This window comes from Saccopteryx leptura, chromosome 2 (assembly GCF_036850995.1).
Source record: "Saccopteryx leptura isolate mSacLep1 chromosome 2, mSacLep1_pri_phased_curated, whole genome shotgun sequence".
In the NCBI taxonomy this organism is placed as follows: domain Eukaryota; kingdom Metazoa; phylum Chordata; class Mammalia; order Chiroptera; family Emballonuridae; genus Saccopteryx; species Saccopteryx leptura.
In genome coordinates, this window is record NC_089504.1 from 318,611,851 (window position 1) to 318,632,396 (window position 20,546).

Here is a 20,546-nt window from a genome sequence, read left to right on the forward strand (position 1 = left end):
CTCTCCCTGTTTCCAGCTTCACAAAAAAAAAAAATCAAAAAAAAAAAAAAAAAAAAAAAAGTAAGGCAATCTTTATTCAAGGAGATCACAATGAAGTAATTATAAAACCCACTGTGTCATTAGAGTTATATATTTATTTTTGGCCACATGCTTCAATCCAAAAATGAGGCTCTATCATAGGAATATACTATGCAGACAAAAGAGGTAACTATTTGAAACCAAACAAGTCTCAAAAAATTCCTACCCTATGGCCAGCCACAACTATATTGTTTGTGAAAATAAATCACTATGAGAGCCCAGAGGAAAAGTGATTAATTGATTTCGGAGATGTCAGGGAACATTTCACAGATGAGAGGATAACCGGGCACTTGGGGTAAGTGGATTCCGATAGCCAGGGAAAGCAGGAAAAGCATTCTGGAAAAGGGAACTACATGTCTAGAGAAAAGGAGCAGAAACAAGGTAAAATGATAAATACTATAGTTCACGTGGCAACGAGTCAAGGAGTGGACACTACATTATAGTTTATATGCCTGGAACTTCCAGAGCGTATGGAATGTTGGAAGAGGAGGTTGGGTTTACATTGTGAAGGGACCAGGATTGGGAATTAAGACTTTGTCTCAGAAAGGCAATGACAAGCCACCAGTGCATTTTCCATCTTGAGCTATAATTTTTGTAGGAAAAAAAAAGTGTGAAGTGAAGCATACAAATCATAGATGGACAGCTCAATCATTTCTTGCCCATAAAATCATTACCCAGATTGGGATGTAGAACATGGTCAGCTTCCTGACTCTCCTGTGCCCCTCCTAGACAGTGTTCCCCAAAGTCACTGCTATTCTGACTTCTGTAACCTCGCTTAATTTTGCCTGTTCTTGAGCAGCGTGTAAGTGGACTCATTCAACACGTCCTCTTTTGTGTCTGACTTTTTCCTCAACGTTATGTTTTTTTGAATGGAGATTCACTGTGTTTTTGCATGGCTCATTCATTTCATGGCTGAGTGTTACTCCATTATGTGAATACACACACACACACACACACACACATCACAATTTATCATTGCTCTGTGGGTGGACTTCTGGGTTAAGTAGCTTCTCATTCTTTTCCCAAGGAAGGACAACTGATTTAATGGGCTTTATTAAGAGAAATCCAAGAGTTGTGGTGTACTGGTTGTGTATGAACACATATACACTATCTTTGTGTGGTGGTGACAAAGTGTGCAGCTATAGACGTGGCATCTTTAATAAAGACCACTCACGGGTATTCTCCACTTTTCTGTCTTTTAGTCTTGCCTCTAAAGTCCTGTAAATGCTTTGCCACTGAACTTGCATTTGAGAACCCATAGAATGCTGCAAGCATGTTTCCCAGACTTGGTACAGTGCAAGAACATGATTTCTCAAGGTGTTAGTGTGTGTCCAGGGTGGGGGGTGTCCCTTTTACAGGATGCTCTGTTAAATAAAGTCCAAGATGGATCTCAGAGGTTTTATTATACTCATTGGTATTTTGAGTGTCCAAGAGTGAATTATATATATATATGGCATTTCCCAAAATTTGGGAATCTGAGTATCTTTTTTTTCCCCTCAGAAAACTTACTGCCATCTCCCAGAAGTAATGTTTTCCAAAACCCAACATAAAAAAATGTACAACTGTATGAGCTTAACTGTGAATTAATGTCCTCCCAAATTTATGTTAAAGCCCCAACCCACAATATGAGTGACTGTATTTGGACATAGTGTCATTAAGAAGGTGCTTATGGCTAAGTAGGGTTGGAAGGGTGGAGTCCTAGTCCAATAGGACAGGTCTCCTTATAAGAGGAACAAGCACTCGTGTGTGCACAGAGGAAAGACCGTGTGAGGACAGAGCGGGAGGACGCTGTCTGCAGCCACAGATAGAGGCTGCACCAAACACCAACCCTCCTGGCACCTTGAGCTTGGACTCCCAGCCCTCTGAACTGTGAAAAAATCAATCCCTGTTGTGTAAGCCACGCAACTCATGGTCTCTTGTAATGACAGCCCAGGCAGACTAATACTACAGCAGCCTCTAAGTGACGTTAGACTCTGTCATCCACGCACTGGGCACCTCAAGGAAATAAAAGGACCACATCTCCTTCCCCCAGGCTTCTTTGTATCATTTTCCTTTCCCATTTTCAGACTATTTGCAACCTAGACATGCTGCCCAATCAGAAGAATGTGGCAATTTCCCCTTCTCACAAGAGCAAAATGAATCCACAAAAAAAAACAAGGCACTCGAATGCTTTATCCTCTCCAGAAGGGGGCCACGAAATGAAGTTTGGTATGGTTCATGATTTGCAGAGCCACACAAGTTCAGGCCTCTTCTTTCTTTGATAGTATTTGCTGTCCCTCAATTAACGGTGATGGATTTTATTGCCTTTCTTCTGAGGGGAGGATTTATGTGCCTTTTCATTTGCGTGAGTTAGACTGCATCATAAACGGTTCACCCTCTAAATTACCAAGTAAGCTTGCCAATAAAGATGACCTTGTTTATTAAAATCTAATTAAGTGAAGGTTTGGAATGTCCCTGAGAGGGTTCCTGAATTTCTGGTTTTCTCCAAACATCAAATTCCCTGCTGGCTAGCGTTAACCACGACGCTGAGGCCTCACTGCAAAATTATCTGGTTGGTGCTTCTGTCAGCCATTCCTTTCTCCAAGAAGGCAAGCCCAAGAATCTTCACCCCAAAAGGTGTCAGCTGTCATGTCACGGAAAGGCTTGGAGTGCCTCGCTGGGTTACTCAGGATGTGAAGAGAACCCAGCTGTTCTTTGTTCGTTGGGTGGGAAATTAGAAGGATGCTGAACAATATTAATATTATATGAAGCTTCTAATTGAATAGGACCTCCCAAACAAAATGTAAAACCTCAGTTACCAAAAGGGGATAATAGAAATGTTTCAAGAGCCTTCAAGGAACTCCAGTTGCAGAAAAGGTTTTCTTTCTCATCTCCCATGATTGATAGAATAAGCACATCCTCATGACTATTTTAGGATTGTGCCTCGTTAGTTAGCATCTGTGTGTGTTTATGTATTTATTAAGTCATGAAACATACAGAGTAAGCCACTTTTAGGTGCCTACTAGTATTTGGTTTATAAAATAGCACGAGCACAATAAATCTGACCCCAGAGAAATTGCATTCCAGTAGGAGAATCGAAGAACGTTGTGCAGAGAATCCCAAAATGGTTACAAGGTTCTTTCTGAGAGATTCTAAACTGAACAGATAATTATCTTGCATTTATAAAAAAGAAAGAAAAGAAAAGCCTAAGCTATTCCCACTGAAAAGGAGTAATTGAATCTGTAATTACGTTCATTTCATAGGGGACGTAGACATGGATTCTAAAAATCTAATTGTAATGGTTGTTTTCTTAATTACTCTAATTACTTTGTGGAGAACACTCCCTTACATCCATTGAGGAATGCTCGGTACTCAGTGGTGACTGAGGACACCATTAGAAGAACTTTAAACATTCTACTTTATTGTGGATTAAACCATTCTGTTGTTTTGTTTAGCTTCTGATGACCCAGCCATGCCTAGAGTGGCCTCATGTTTCCTGTGAGCAAAGACATTGACTTCTGATCATGTATTTTGTGAATGAACATGGAGGAACTCCTAGACCTGTTCTGTGGTGGTAGGAGGGCTGCTCTTTTAAAAACATGTAGTCCCCTCCCTATTGTCATTTCAGTGATGCCAGGAAACGTCCTCCCTGTCTGCAACCCAACCTCCAAGGTTGTGAGGCTCAAATGACAGTGTCCATGAGAAAGCACTGTGAATACTATTTTGGAACGCTATAAAATACTATTTTGGAACGCTATAAAACTTTTAGTTACTTATCTGCTTTTCTTTAAGGGATGAAAGCAATAAGAACAATGCGTAAATCACTTAATTAAAATTACCACTCATGAATCTAACACTTTTAGTAGAACTATAGCTCTCTAAGAAAATTCTTGTAGTTTTTTAAGTAATCAAGTGTTTCAAACACCCTGCAAAGACGAAGACTTCTCTGCTAGAATCATAGAAGAGCTTCGTAGTGTGCTCACTTTTGTAACATCTGGTAGGCTCACAATTGCAGAAGCTTGGGATGCTTGGGTTTTTTTAGGGTTTTGTTTTGTTTTTGTTTTCTTGTTGTTTTTACCACTGAGGTAAGAGCAAGACCAAGCTGCCTAGAGGCTTGTTTATTTCTCAGCAGGATAAGAACAGAAGGTGGGTGGGGGGTGGGGTAGGGGGGAGGTGAGGGGGAGGACAGCAGTCCAGTGGGATTCCTCAGGAAAACTGGGTGGCAACCAAGGAACAGTAATGCCAGGTAGAGCAACACAGTCCATAGAACCAAGTTTCCACTTTAAGAGCAACACTGATAGAAAGATGACTCAAGTGTCAAGAGTTCAGGGTCCCTTTGAGATGGATGATAGCATTTTCCTAACGGACAGGCCCACTAACAGGTGTAATCAGATCATGTTAATGTGATAAATAGTTTTTGATTATCTCCCTAAAAGAGATTTCCCTCGATTTGTAAAGATCACGACATTCAACAACGGCTTGTTTCATTTGCTAAAATAATTTTTTTCATGGGTGCCGAGATGGACATCTTATAAGGTGTTTGGAAGGGTCTCTGTCCTGATCTGTTTATTTTTCTTTTTGTCCATACCTTGTTTTTTTTTGTTTTGTTTTGTTTTGTTTTTTTGTACTTTTCTGAAGCTAGAAACGGGGAGAGACAGTCAGACAGACTCCCGCATGCGCCCGACCGGGATCCACCCGGCACGCCCCCCAGGGGCAACGCTCTGCCCACCAGGGGGCGATGCTCTGCCCCTCTGGGGCATCGCTCTGCCACAACCAGAGCCACTCTAGCGCCTGGGGCAGAGGCCAAGGAGCCATCCCCAGCGCCCGGGCCATCTTTGCTCCAATGGAGCCTTGGCTGCGGGAGGGGAAGAGAGAGACAGAGAGGAAGGAGGGAGTGGGGGTGGAGAAGCAAATGGGCGCTTCTCCTGTGTGCCCTGGCCGGGAATCGAACCCGGGTCCCCCGCACACCAGGCCGACGCTCTACCGCTGAGCCAACCAGCCAGGGCCATACCTTGTTTTTTAACAGCGGGTTGGGGGTTATGCTGCAGCCTCTCATCAGAAACTTCGTACTTCTCCAACCCCTTCATCGCCATCCATGAATTTGCTCCCACCACCAATTTGTTTCCAGCGCGATTCCGCGGCTTTGTGAGTTTCCCACACTGGTTGTTCATGGCTTTAAAAATCTCTGGAGCCCTGTATAGATTGCTCATCAAAAATTATTGAGGAGGCAACTTGGTCTTTTTTTTTTTTTTTTCAGCTGATAATTATATTTTCCTGTTTTCTGGGTTTGGTTAGAAATATCTAAGTGTTATGACCACTAGCTGAACCTTCTATAAACTTTAGAGCAGCCTCCTATAAACTTTATAGCAACCTTCTGCAAGCTTTAGTATATGATTAAAATCAATGGTTTAATTTGGGGATGAGGTAATGCTAGAGCTTTTTTACTTGGTATGTAAATGAAGTAAGAGATGCATATGAGTATAAACTTACAGATATGTTTAAACTTACTACTTAACAAATAAATAACAACATTTCAGGAACATAAGGGTACCTAAAAAGATATATTTTTGCCCTGGCTGGTTATCTCACTGGGGTAGAGCATTGTCCCAAAACAACAGTTGCAGGTTCATTCCCTGGGCGGTGCACATACAAAAAGTGACTGATTATATTAATGCACAACTCAGTGGAACAACAAAAGAATGCTTCTCTCTCTCTCATTCCTTCTCTTTCTTTCTGTCTCTTTTAAAAAATCAGTCAGTAAAAAGATTTATTTTAACCTCATCTATAAATGAAAATCAAAGGACAGAGGCTTTTAACTGACATTTTTCAGTTCGCTTTTTCTGGTTTTGGTTGAAAGTTCTCATTTGGGATCCAGATAATCTAAAGCTGAACCCACACACTACGCCTGTGAGCTGGTGACAGTGGTAAAGATACATTTTCTGAGTCTCATCCTTACCAGTAAAATAGAGATGGGGATGCCCGTGAGGAAGAACTGGTTTCAGATTAGATGTTATGTACAAGAAATAGTCCAGTACGCACAGGTGCTCAGTGATTGATGTCCTCTTATGATGAGTATTTCATATGAATTAGAGTAGTATTCTTTATACTTTTTTATTTTCACCCCACCCTTAAAACTTCTACAAACACACAAAAGTAAGTATAAAAATGTATCAGTTCTAGTGAAGTAGTATTTTACTTCCAATATAAAAAACAACACCTTTTAAAAATAACATAAAGTTGAAACCAATATTTCCTCTAACGTATCAATAGAATTCACTCATTTGACTCTGATTTTTTTAGCAACTGCAGTGTGATTGGATACACATTATTTTACATAATCTTGGATGACCGATTTGAATATCTGCCTCCTTGTTTTTTTCATTTTGAAAACTTAACTTTATTGGGCTATCCGAGTTAACATTAAAGAATGTTAACTAAAGGTGCATAGATTACACTAAGTAAAAGTACATTGTTGAGTCCACCTAATGAATCATGATGTTAATTTTTCAGTTTCAGTTACTGGTAGTGCAAAGGTTTTGATAAATTGTGCCTTGTAAATTTCTGTCATCTCTGACATTAATCACTCTGGCTTGGAAAAGGAAAGGAAAGGAACCGTGGCAGGGACTTCCTGTGGAAGTGACGTCCGTGCTGTACACAGTTGACCTCGGGTCCATCCGCGAGGAAGTCTGTGTCCCCTCCCAGAATCAGTGCTTTGCAATGAGCCTCATCCTCTTCTTTAATCATGGGTGGGTATGCAGTAGAAGGAGGAGACCAGAAACAAGCTAAATATACAGGAAAAAGGAGAAGGAATCTGAGAGGAGAGCCAAACTGAAGCCCTCCGTCCCATTGTAAATGGAAACAGACACTTAGTGAGCACGTGTTCTGTGTTGGAAACTTCCCACAAGCCCTTTCAGTTGTTAAAACAAAGAGGGATGAAGGAACGAAAAAAACGTGTCCCTTAGTTAGCTGATGCTCAGCAGGGAAGAGAGCTGGGCAGCAGCTGCTTTAAAGCAAGGAAGGAGACAAAGCGTTTTAGAGTTGTTGTTTTTTAAATAATGTTTTGTTTTATACATTATGGAAGAGGTAAAGTTGACTTTGTTGAACTTTTGCTTCCATGACGACAGCCAGCTCCGCATGTGCGCTTGGCGTTTGGTGGGCGTTCTTCACACAGCACAGTAGTCTGCTCTCAACCCAGAATAGCATGCAGCCTATCAGTTGTGACCTTGGAAGTCAGGGTGTCACTCCTGTTTTCCAGGAGGTGAGGGTGTCACAGTTGCTTCTGAAACCTGCCCCTCTGCCCCACGCCCACCCCACCCCCCATGAAAGAGAGAAAACGACTCTTGAACTGTGCACTTCTGAACAGTTGTTGGAACGTGGTCCATGATTCAACATCTTGAGTGATGATCAAAAAAAAAGAATCTGTTTCTGGCTCAGCCTCCTGATCCTTTCTTTCTCTTTCTCTGTGATTCAGGAGGAAGGACGCCGGATTCTTATCCTACAAAGACCACCTGCCGGTGCACCAGGTGGTGGTTGGCGATACCGACCGGCAAGGCTCAGAAGCCAAACTGAGCGTGGGCCCCCTGCGTTGCCAAGGAGACAGTAAGTTGGCCCAGCAGTTGTCACTTGCACTGTTCTTAGCAATTTCACATAGTGTTTCCCTGCAAATCGGAGGGGTGATGGGAAGCAAACTGCTCTTCTCTAACTCCTAAAGAAACGTCCTACAACACAGGCAGCCCAAGGGGAGACCTAAAGGGGCCTTAGCACGTAGAGAAGAACGACAATTACTGATTCTTCAGTACAGAAGCCTAGATTTGGGCATAAAGAGTGGGTGTCCACCTTCCTTGTATGTTCTTATGTAACAACTTTGACTACCTCAGTTCACGGTGATATATAAATAGCAATGCTAATAGCATAAAAGCAGTGTGCCCCACAGCTGGGATTCCACTGAGTGCTACTGTTAATGCCATTAACATTACTATTTATATATCACCATAAACCTGGTTTATGGTGAGATATAAATAGTTGCATTATGGTTTAATGGATGGTTGTAAACTTAGATTATGGTCATATGAAGTTTGACGTTATGGCTATCAAACTCCATCATCATCAGAGCTTGATAGTCCCTCATAAGCCAAAGAATTTTTCTGTCACTGTCTTGATTTTCAATGCAGCACCATGGAAAGGAATTTGGGCTTGGACTGTGGGAGGCCGGGAGTTAGCGTGACGATTCCACCTAATTAGGGCATCGTTAGGATTTTATGTTGTTTGATAGCCTTCGGTGTGCTCTGTGCACCATCGGAGGGGAACAGCGACAGAGTGCCACAGGGATTCTGCAATGAGCATCCTAGGTGCCGTTCCCCCATTTCCTGTGTGTGCACGTGATTTGAGCAAACTTGCCTTGCGAGTTCTGTGCATTTGCAATTGTGGGCTAGGCATCGGGAGACCTAGATTCTGTTCCCTGGGTAGCTGACTTGTCAGGAGAGGTCTAGCAAGCCCCTCCATCTGCTTGGCTTGGGTAATGAGAATACCCCCTGCGTCCCGGCTCCTCCTGGGGAGGCCGTGAAGGTTCCAGTGCCTGGACCTGGATTTCCTCCTAGCAAAGCATTCTGTGAGACAGAATGTTATCACCACTTGCATTAATCAAGGGAGAATCGGACCTACTTAGCGCCATAGACTACTGCATCCACTCACAGAAGAGTGCTAAGGAATGTAACGATTCGTGTTCACTGTTCACTCCTTAGTCAGTCGGGGCTGTCGGCAATCCAACAAGGCAGTGTCCCTGACACAGGAGAGAGATGGCATCGGTACGGAGTTTTCTCTTCTCACAGGGAGAAAATGAAAAAGACGTCTTTAGAACGGAGACTGACCAAAAGAGCCTTATTGTGCATTTATTAAGCAGTCATATTTTATTTGCAGAACTGTAGTACAAATGTAGGTAGCAGAGCTGTGCAGTAAGAAATTTAGTTTCAACTGTTTATGGAAAAAAAAATATTGACATAAAATAATAAACGTATTTTTAAACAAATTTTGAGCAATCGACTATACAGGTATATAGTTTGACTCTCAACCTAGGCAGGTTCTCATGTGTTGTCTAATGAAAATCAGTTCCTTTATGTCATAATCAATTAGTCGTTAACATGCAAAGATAAAATATTTTGCACTCATCCATTCTCGTTCTGAAGTTAGCTTTGAATTAGAGAAAGAGTTTTCTTTCTCCATTAAGTAACTGATTAAGTAAATTTATAAAAATGCCACTTCCGCACACTTTTGTTACCATTCTTAAAGATTCCAACTATGTTAAGTAGTATACGTGGGAGTGTATTAGCAGTTCATTAGCTTGCTTTCTCTTAATCAATTAAATCAGTCCTCGGGAAGGATTTACTGTGTGTCTGCTGTTTTTCTAGCACTTTGCTAGGAACTCTGGGGAATAAGAAGAATTACTCCATCTCTCTGAGTCTGTTTCTGTCTTGTTTGTTCATTTATTTCTTTAGATTCCCTGTATAAGTGAAACCCTATGGTACTTGTCTTTCTCTGACTGGCTTATTCCATTTAACATAATACCCTCTAAGTCCATTTGAGCTGTTGGTGGAAGGGGGTTGGGGGTCTGGGTGGAAAAGGTGAAGGGATTGAGAAGTACAGATCGGCAGTTACAAAATAGTCACGGGGCTGTAGAGTACTGCATAGGGAATATAGTCGGTAGTATTATCATAACTATGTGTGGGGCTGGGTACAAACTGGGAATAATAGTATGTGATTGTCTAACCACCAAGCTATACACCCAAAACCAGTACAAAATAATATTGACTATACAAAAAAAATTTCTTTAATGAAATAAAATTTTAAAAAGAGTTCTAAAAAATAAAAAGAAGTTCAAGCCACATTTTGAGAAATATACATGAAAAAAAAAACATTGGAAAACACAAAAGGCTTTATGGTGTAATATCAGACTTTTGCAATATAAAATTCTTGCCGCTGATTTCTCCAGAAAGGAAAGACAAGCGGTGAGTTTCAGGCAGACTTGACATTTGCGAAGACAACATGGGGAGCCCCGTGACGGCCAGCCCCCGGGCGTTTCCCTCCCCAGGCTTATGTCCTGAGACGCTCTCTGAGGTCGGCTGATAGGTGTTGGAGTCGCTGACACTACATGGTTTCGGTATGCCCGTGGCGCTCGGCTTCAGAGACCTTTCATCTGTCTTTTCCTGACCTGAAACCTCCTGGAAACAAAGCACAGCCAGTATTTAGTTGCAATTAATAGAATAATTTTTTTTTTCCTTTTCCTTTTCCTTTTTTTTTTTTTTTTTTTTGTATTTTTCTGAAGCTGAAACGGGGAGAGACAGACAGACTCCCGCATGCACCTGACTGGGATCCACCCGGCACGCCAACCAGAGGCGAAGCTCTGCCCACCAGGGGGCGATGCTCTGCCCCTCTGGGGCGTCGCTCTGCCGCGACCAGAGCCACTCTAGCGCCTGGGGCAGAGGCCAAGGAGCCATCCCCAGCGCCCGGGCCAATTAGAATAATTTTGTGTCTGAGAGAGAGAGAGAGAGAGAGAGAGTCTTCCTTTTCCGCAGGCTGCAGAGAATAGTATGCGTCGTACCTGCACGGCCAGGTAGAGGTCAGCAGCGCTGGTACCCTCTCCTTCCCTTGGAGGACGCGCTCACGTGGACACGGGAGTGAGATGGGTTCATCTTCCAGTACTTACATGTGGAGGACTTCCTTGGATACAGAGCTCCACCCCTCCCATGAGGCAAGTAAGCTGAATATCAGCCTCTCTGTTTTACAGATGAACCAAATATCTCTCTTAAAATTTCAATGTCACAACAAATTTCTGTGCAGCCCTGCAGCCTCCGAGAAGGTTCCAGGAGGGAAGACAGAGCAGAGAAAGGGAATGGCTGCCTTCACCCAAGGTCGGGGTTGTGTCCCCGACTCCACTCCCCTCCACTGGTCAACCGCTGATCAGATTGGCTTAAAAATATGTCACTTGGGTCTTACTCCACCACTGCCCCCTCCCACTCACGTTCAGGTATCAACACAGCATGAGTGTTGTTGGGATGGAGTCCAGTCTTGATCACTGAACAAGTGGTATAGTGCGTGTTCCTTGTTGTTTATGGAGATTTCACTGACTGTCATTTACTGGAGTCTGAGCCAAGCTGCCAGCCACAAAACCCAGTCTATTGTTGAGAAGCGTCCTCCTCCTCTCTTTGAGGAGCGGAGTGATGGCGGCCCCCAGGAGCTGTCTCCCGAATTAGGTCCCGGTGCCGTCCCCCGGTCGCAGAATGAAACGATTTCCGTGGGCTCCGACCAAGCATTTCGGTCGTTTCAGTTGATTTCATCATACCTGCTGGGTTTCATTTCTACTTCGATTCACCTGAACTCGTGGACCCGCACAATCAAAATGCTAAAGAAAATCAGTGGGTTCCACTCAGGTCGCCTGCGCCGTTTCCCACACAGCGCTATAAAATGCTTTTCTTTCTTTTTCTCTACTTCCTTTTTTTTTTTTTTTCTTTTACAAATACATTCAGATGGAAACCTGTCCTCTAAAAGAGGCCGAAGTGGGACTGGTGATGGACAACTAGCTACAGTAAAATAATGTGGTACAACTACATATGTCCTCTTAAACCCCAGGGCCACCCCAAGGGGGAGAACCAACTGTTTCCAAATGTAAATACTGTACATCATCATTCTTGTTAGGGGTGGTTCACTTTGTATGGAATTAGGTTCAGAAAGGACATCATTTGGCTTTTGGAAGTGGAGGTCTTATCCATACTGTATATGGTGACTCTGATTATAGAAGTAAAATGGTTGGTAACTAATCGCTCTGTTCTTAGCCTTAGGGGGTAAAGATTTCCTGTATCTCCCCTAGGGATACAGGGACTTGAAACAATTCATTAGAAGCAAGTTTGCCACAAAAGCAAGTGTTTCCAGTACACCTGGGTAGAAATAATTCAGGAGTGTGTGTTCCTCAAGGACACGTGAGTTCAGGGCAGCCAGCAGCGTCATGGGGGAGGTTCGGATGTGACCTCGGCCTGTTAGAGCTACAGAGGTGACTCGGAGCCCCAGAAGGAAACAGTGAGGCAGGTGCACACCCCGTTCAGGAACCCTCGGGAGAGCCCCAGAAGGAAACAGTGAGGCAGGTGCACACCCCGTTCAGGAACCCTCGGGAGAGCCCCAGAAGGAAACAGTGAGGCAGGTGCACACCCCGTTCAGGAACCCTCGGCAGAACCCCAGAAGGAAACAGTGAGGCAGGTGCACACCCCGTTCAGGAACCCTCGGGAGAGCCCCAGAAGGAAACAGTGAGGCAGGTGCACACCCCGTTCAGGAACCCTCGGCAGAGACGCAGAAGGAAACAGTGAGGCAGGTGCACACCCCGTTCAGGAACCCTCGGCAGAGACGCAGAAGGAAACAGTGAGGCAGGTGCACACCCCGTTCAGGAACCCTCGGCAGAGCCCCAGAAGGAAACAGTGAGGCAGGTGCACACCCCGTTCAGGAACCCTCGGCAGAGACGCAGATAAAGACGTAATGGCATCTTACCCAAAGGGTAGCAGACGCGGGTTCTCTGGGAATGTAATCTTAGGAGCCTGGGGTACAAAAGTTCAGGGTGACTTTGCTGCAAGACTTCCCCAGACCAGGACCCGAGCCGACCACTCCCTTACCGAGAGAGGCAGGCAGTGCCTGTGTCTGCACGGCGTCTCTCCCCAAAGAAGACATGGGGGGGGAGCACAAATGAGTGTCACCTCTGTAGGGTGTCTCCGGGGGCACACACCATCTCCCTGTCAGCATCTGTAGAGACACATTTGGTGCAGCAGCTGAGGACCCAGAAAGGATGAAGGGGCTGCCCACCTGGTCTGGGAGTGATTTTGACTGAGGGCTTCAGAGAAGGGCAGACACTTGGCATATGGCGGTTGAAAACCACTGTGTCCACCTTCCCCGTGGCCACTGCAAAAGGCAGCCTTCCGTTTAGATTGGACAGCAGTAAACTTGTTTCTCTAAAAGAGAAGACGGAGTGTTTTGGGCTCCCAGACTGTACAGGCTCTGTCCCAAATACTTCACCCTGCAGCCTGAGAGCCGCCACAGACAACGAGCAAACAAACAGGTGAGATGGGCTCCAAGAAGATGTCTACAGAAGTAACGCTTGGGCTGGGTTTGACCCGAAGGCCATAGGTGACTGGCCCCTGACCTCGATGTTTAAATTTTTTTTTTAATTTTGTAAAAAATTTGTAGCGTTAAAAATGTATAGATTATGGCCCTGGCTGGTTGGCTCAGCGGTAGAGCATTGGCCTGGCGTGCGGGGGACCCAGGTTCGATTCCCAGCCAGGGCACATAGGAGAAGCGCCCATTTGCTTCTCCACCCCCACCCCATCCTTCCTCTCTGTCTCTCTCTTCCCCTCCTGCAGCCAAGGCTCCATTGGAGCAAAGATGGCCTGGGCACTGGGGATAGCTCCATGGCCTCTGCCCCAGGCGCTAGAGTGGCTCTGGTTGTGGCAGAGTGACGCCCTGGAGGGGCAGAGCATCGCCCCTGGTGGGCAGAGCGTCGCCCCTGGTGGGCGTGCCGGGTGGATCCCGGTCGGGCGCTTGCGGGAGTCTGTCTGACTGTCTCTCCCCGTTTCCAGCTTCAGAAAAATACAAAAAAAAAAAAAAAAGTATAGATTATGGTGGGATTGTGGCTGCTTTAATCCAGATTGTATGAACTTTTCAAACTCAGTTATAGTGACCTTGCCGTTCACCCAGTGATGGTGTAGAGCAGGAGTAGACGATCTTTTTATACCTACCATCCACTTTTGTATCTCTGTTAGTAAAATTTTCTAACTGCCCACCAGTTCACAGTAATGGTGATTTATAAAGTAGGGAAGTAACTTTACTTTATAAAATTTATAAAGCAGAGTTACAGCAAGTTAAAGCATATAATAATAATTACTTACCAAGTACTTTATGTCGAATTTTCGCTAAGTTTGGCAGAATAAATCTTTATAAAACAACGTACTATAGTTAAATCTATCTTTTTATTTATACTTTGGTTTCTCCGCAACCACACACCATGAAAGCTGGAACGCCCACTAGTGGGCAGGAGGGACCAGGTTGACTACCACTGGTGTAGAGCAAGGATTCCTTCTTCACGCATACTCGTATTTCAGAATTGATGTATGTAGTACCGTGTGTGTGTGTGTGTGTGTGTGTGTGTGTACCGCGTGCGCGCATTGATGTGAAGTCCATGTGACTAGAAAGAAGTACAAACTACATTTACTCCCTGTGAGGAGCCCACAAGAGAGTTGGCAATCGAGGTGTAAACACTCCAGACTGAACTTTATGTTCGCCATTTTAATCATTTTTCCACCTCGTATCCAGAGTGACTTTCCAAGACCATCCATCGGATCACAGCACTTTTTGACTTGTAACCCCCCAGTAGCTTCCCATCACTCTGAAAACGCAACCCTTTGCCACATTTTCTGGGCTGTGAATGGTCTTCCCACCTACCACTGCTATCTCTGACTCCTCTAGTCCAGCCCCCCTGGTCTCCTGTCTCCAATGGGCTATTGTTGCCACTTGAAGGACTTCTGCTGGTCGTTTCTTCTGCCTGGAACCTTCTCCACTGAGCCTCACTGGTTCTGCCGGTCTCAGCTTCAATGTTAATTCTTCTAAGAAGCCTTCCTTGACCACTCAACACCTGACTGCTGCTCTTTTTACTGTCTTCATAGAACATACGGCTATCTAACATTATCTCTGCAGTGCGGACACTGACTGCTCAGAGCCAGCATAGATGTCACCGTCTCTGATAAGACTGCGTTCATTTTAGACATAGTACACAAGTTTGGAGTGTTTAGGCCATCTGCTCCTCTGATCAAGTGACTAAAAATCTGTGGATTCCCACTCTCCTGTCAGGATTCGTATTCCCTAGAATGACCCTAAGAACTCAGGAAAACACTACACGTAAGATTAAAGCCTTATCGTAACGAATACAAATCAGGACCAGCTGAATGATAAGAGGCAAAATTTGGGGACATGAATTTCTTATATCTCATGCAGTGAGGACACATGTCAGCCTCCCATCATGTCAAAGTGTGCCACTAACCAGAGAAACTCACTCAAGCTTGTGTGTCCAGAGTTTTTATTGGGGTTTTATTGATTGAATAAATCACTGACCATGTGACTGAATTCAATCTCTACCCTTCCTTCTTTTTCCTCACTGAAGATTCGGGCTGATATCTTGAGGTTCAAAGCCTCAACCCTCTAACCCCAAGGTTGGTCTTCCTAGCAGAGCCAGCCCCAACTTGAAGGTATCTAAGGGTCCACCAGGAGTCACCTCCTCAGCATGAATGTAGGTCTGGGTCCAGGAGTGCACCATGAATAACAAAAACACTCTTATCACTCAGGAAATTCCAAGGGTCTAAAAGCACCATCCCAGAAACATGGGACAAAGATCAGATAAATTATATGTTACACAATAACTTGTTCTTTGCATGTTTGCATTGTCACGACCCTCACTCCCAACACTAAATTGGAACTCAGGTAGACATCTACCTCCCGGTTCGAAGAGCAGTGCCTGCCATTCTGAGGCCCTCAAATGTGAGTTCATTAAATGAATAAGAATAGTTAAATAACCACAGAAGATTTAAAGAAGCATTTCAGGCTAATAATGGAGGCAATTCTACAAGGTTCCTCATGATAAATTGCAGAAAACTTGCACAGACAATAACTGCTAAAGGTGTCCAAGAAAGGAGCAATCGCTTGATTTATATGCACAACTATTTTTAACCTCACAAGGCTTGTGCACATGCATTCATCTTTAAATGAAGACTTTTATTCCTTTGTACCTCACACATCCCTGGGATGCGATGATTATCTTCAAATTAGGGATTCAAAACAGACCTCCTCTTCTGAGTTTTTTTTTTTATATTTTCTCTGGCATTTCTAAATTAAGATGCACGTCAAGTATTAAATGTATAGAACTCATTGTATTATTTAAATTAGATGAACTCCCCCTGGCCTTCCCAAGATCCAAGCAGACAGAGACACACTTTTGTTTATCCGTGTCTCAAGGTTATTACTGACAATATTACAATTAGTCAGTGCTTCGGACCTATTGTTAGGGTGCTGAGCTGTGAGCCATAAACTACCTCACTCGGCCGTAATTAAAACTCTGTTCCAGCTCTCCTCGTTTATGATACCTACTTGGCTTTTCATAAAGCTTCTCTTCACAATCCTGACTCCACACAGGCCTCGGAAACACAGAGACTTCATTTGAAGAAGACTTTAAAGGTAGCCTCTCCTTGAGGTTTGCTGACAGCACTGTAGCAATAGTTTTACTACAGTCATTAAGGTAAAAAGCAGATTGTGCTGAAGTATTGCAAGCATTATGTAAGATTTGTATTGCTCTCATTAAAAGAGATCCTAGTTCAGTACTCGCCAGGTGTGTGCATAGAGAGTGGTGTGTTTGAATGTGTGTTCATCCATTGGCATGGGAAACTGATCTTCAGAACTAAATGGAAAGTACCAATTAAAAAAAAAAAGTGAGGAGAGGCTCCCATCTCTTATTTTTATATTTTATCTTGGAGCCAGTCCAAGAGTTGTCTTAAAGTCAATGAATACCTTCAAGCTGCCTCTAAAAGAAAAAATACCAGTTGCTAGACCAGGGGTCGGGAACCTTTTTGGCTGAGAGAGCCATGAACACCACATATTTTAAAATGTAATTCTGTGAGAGCCATATAATATGTGTAACACTAAATACAAGGAAATGTGTGCATTTTATGTAAGACCAACACTTATAAAGTACAATAAGTCTCTGAATTCTTTTTAATAACGTTGTTATGCTGCTGCTAACCAATGATGAATAAAGTACTTCTTACCATTAATGTGACTCTGGTGCCGCATGGTTTTGCTGATGGCTTTGTAGTCTGGTTGATACCTGGTGAGGTTAAGCTTCATGCAGGTGTTGAGACTTCCATCCGTTAAACGTGATCGTAGGTTGGTCTTAACATTCTTTAGATGTGAGAAAGACTGCTCACATGCATACGTAGAGTCAGACATTGTCAGTACAGCAATACTCACACGCTGCAGTGTGTGGTATGTGACGGGAAGTGCGTTCTAAGTTTTGACAATCAGCTGGTCTGCGGGTTAAAGTTTTTTCATTTCTCCCCCTTTGTGTTTGCTCGCCAATTCTGCTTGCTGTCGTGCAAGTCTTTCCAAATCTTCATTCAGTGATTTGAACTTATTCACCCACATGTCGGAGGCCTTCAAGTCAGCAGCTTGTAGCTCAAAATCTCTGACGGAGACACCGGGAGTGTAACTCAGGTTGGCGCTGTCCACTGCACACTCGTGTGGATGAGTGATGAACTTAAAAAGATGAGTGTGCTCACGAAATTCTCCAAAGTGCACTTTGAATGACTGCAGGAGAAGCCCGCTAGCTGCTGGAGATCAAGATGTTGAGCAGGGCCACTTGCTGTGCATGCATCTTTAAACTCTCTCAGTTTTTCAAAGTGTAGTAAACAACCTGTTTCAATGTCGGCAATGAAGAGTTCCAGCTTGTTTTCAAATGCAAAGACTCCTTGTTGAAGGGATAAGACTGTATTTCCAATGCCTTGCATTTTCACATTGAACTGGTTCAGATGTTCAGTCATGTCCACGAGATAGTAGGACGTCAGAAGCCACTCAGTGTTAGCTAACTCAGGATACCCGATGTTTTTTATTTCAAAAAAAGTCTGGATATTGCTCAGACAAGCCACGAAACGGCTGAGCACCTTTCCTCTTGACAACCAATACACATTGCTGTGCAGAAGCAGACCAGGATAATTATTCCGAACTTCATCTAGCAGTGTTTTAAACTGGTGATCATTTAAAGCTCAGGCAACAATAAAGTTGACCACCCAAATGACCAGCGACATCACCTCACCAAGCTGCTCGCCACACACCTGAGCACAAAGTGCCTCCTGATGTAGGATGCAGTGAAAACTTAGGATGGGTCTCTTTTCATGTTCACGAAGAAGCGCTACGAATCCTCTGTTTTTCCCCACCATGCATGGAGCACTATCATTACACACCAAAATAATCCATCGGTAGATTGATCCATCGGTAGATTTTTTTCTTTTGCGAACTCAGTGGAAGACTTGAATAAATCCTCCCCTCTTGTTGTCTCTTTCATAGGCAAAACAGCAAGACTTTCCTCATGTAGTGTGTCTCTGACAGCATACTTTGTGATCACGTTGAACTGGGATAAATGGCTTACGTCTGTTGACTCATCCAAAGCGAGAGAAAAGAATGGTGCTGCATTTATGTTCTTCACTTGTGTTGCCTCAATTTGATTTGCCATCATGATGGTACAATTGTGAACAGTTCTTGCTGACAGAGGCATGTCTTTTATTCATTTGATTATCTTGTCTTTATTTGAAAAGTTGTCAAAAAGTTCATTGGAAACATCAAGCATGAATGTTTTGGCATACTCCCCATCTGTGAATGGTTATCCATGTCTCACAATTGCTAAAGCACTAGCAAAGCTAGCCAAATTCCAGTCACCTTGTTCGGTCCAAACACGGAGTTGCTGCTGACTAGCTTGTACTCTGCACAGTAGCTTTTGACATGCTTTCTTCCTGCTGTCTCCTGCTGGATATTTCGATGCAAATGTAGTATGGCGTGTGTCGAAGTGCTGCTTTATATATGACTGTTTCATCGATGCAATTTTATCATTGCATATTAGATACACTGCAGAACCTGCTCTCTCCACAAAAGCGAATTCCTCTGTCCATCCCTGCTGAAAAGTACGATACTCCTCATCTTTTTTTTCTTTTAGCCATCTTCTTCGTCAAAAGGGTTTCTGCAATTAGCTAGCTGACTACTTGATTGAAAGGAGGGAAGTTTACTTCCTTACCTCACAATGACCCATGTACATTACACATTATCCAATAAAAATTTGGTGTTGTCCCGGAGGACAGCTGTGATTGGCTCCAACCACCTACAACCATGAACATGAGTGGTAGGAAATGAATAGATTGTAATACATGAGAATGTTTTATATTTTTAACGTTATTTTTTTTATTAAAGATTTGTCTGCGAACCATATGCAGCCATCAAAAGAGCCACATCTGGCTCGTGAGCCATAGGTTCCCAACCCCTGTGCTAGACCAACACTTAATCAAGAATCCATCGATGCTCAAGTGTGATTAGAAAACCCAGACTCTGAATGATGACTTGGTCCTTTGAAGAAGGAGAGGCTCTTTGCTCACTGAGATTCTGTCTGTTCCTCTTAGGCTCAGGGCTTTCCTTGACACATTCAAGCTTTAGACAATGGAGTGGCCTGCAGTAACAATAGTCAGGCGAACAGTGGGATCCGTTGCTGATGATAAATGTGTTTGAGCCCCCTGCAGTATACAAGACATCATGACAGGCTTCTGACCCAGAGGCATTGCAGGTGGTTTTTGCAATGAAGAAATTGCTAACCTAATTTAGCATAAGGTAGAGGGATGGAAAGATGTCTCTTCACCAGGAAGTATACAAAGGTCAAAGCGGACAGTAGAGGCATCGCCCTGAGTGGGAACTTGAAGGAAAAGCAGAGAGGATGAGGAGATGTCATCTTACACAGAGAGTCATGCAGTAGGGAGCTTGGGCTGAAATTATAAGAGAATAATTAGCCCAAAATTGGTAGAAGCAAAGGTTTCTGAAAAATATGTGTGTGTGTGTGTGTGTGTGTGTGTGTGTGTGTGTACACACACATCACGTAGTAAGCATTTGGATACAAATTCAAATGAGAAAATGAGACCCGACCTGGAACCCAAAAAACTCATAAAGGCTAAGCCAAGAGCCGACTGTATTCTGTGCACAGTGGGAATTTGTGAACCAGAAGTCGGAGGGAGAAATCATCTTTGCGCCATTTAATTTAATTAACATATCGAACTCTTCCCTTATGCTTAGCTTCAAAGAGCTGTGCTAATACAGTTTGTCTTTCTCCGATATGTATTTAAAGAAAAAATAAAATGAATAGCGCTAATAAAGAAAACGAGGTAATTCAATGAAGTGGTAACCACAGGTCTATCTCCAGCCGTGCTAGAACATCAACATGCATTTAAAACTCATTGGCGGAGTCTCATAATAGAAATCTCCCCTTTGAAGACTTTTTAAAGCTACTAATTTTAGACAAGCCTTTCCTAATTGTGTGAAAACTCTCTGGAAAAGATAGTATTTGAATATTTATAACAACTCTGTAACATTGTTGGTGGCTTGTTGCTGCCTTCTCCAGTTCTGCTTCATTTAAACATGGTGGGTTAAAGCATGCTTCCCCAGAAAGAGATGTTGAAGTCTTAGACACCGCCCCTGCCCCCATGCCTGGGAGTGGGACATTATTTGGAAATAGGGTCTTTACAGATATTCAGGTCAAGATGAGGTCATACTGGATTGGAGGGTGGGGGTCAGGAGGGTTAGTCCTATATGATTGGCATCCTTATAAGAAAACAGAGATGCAGACTCAGCCTATCAGACCCCAAGAGCTGTGAGGGAATGCATGGCTGTTG

The 20,546-nt window shown here is 43.6% G+C and overlaps 1 protein-coding gene across 1 annotated transcript in view; it reads left to right on the plus strand.

The window, feature by feature from the left end:
• CNTNAP2 (contactin associated protein 2) overlaps positions 1 to 20,546 on the plus strand; it is a 1,312,105-nt gene that overhangs the window by 1,076,591 nt on the left and 214,968 nt on the right. Inside the window, exon 15 of the mRNA XM_066362952.1 lies at positions 7,529 to 7,656. Coding sequence (XP_066219049.1) covers positions 7,529 to 7,656 — 128 coding nt within the window. The remainder of the gene's footprint in view (positions 1 to 7,528; positions 7,657 to 20,546) is intronic.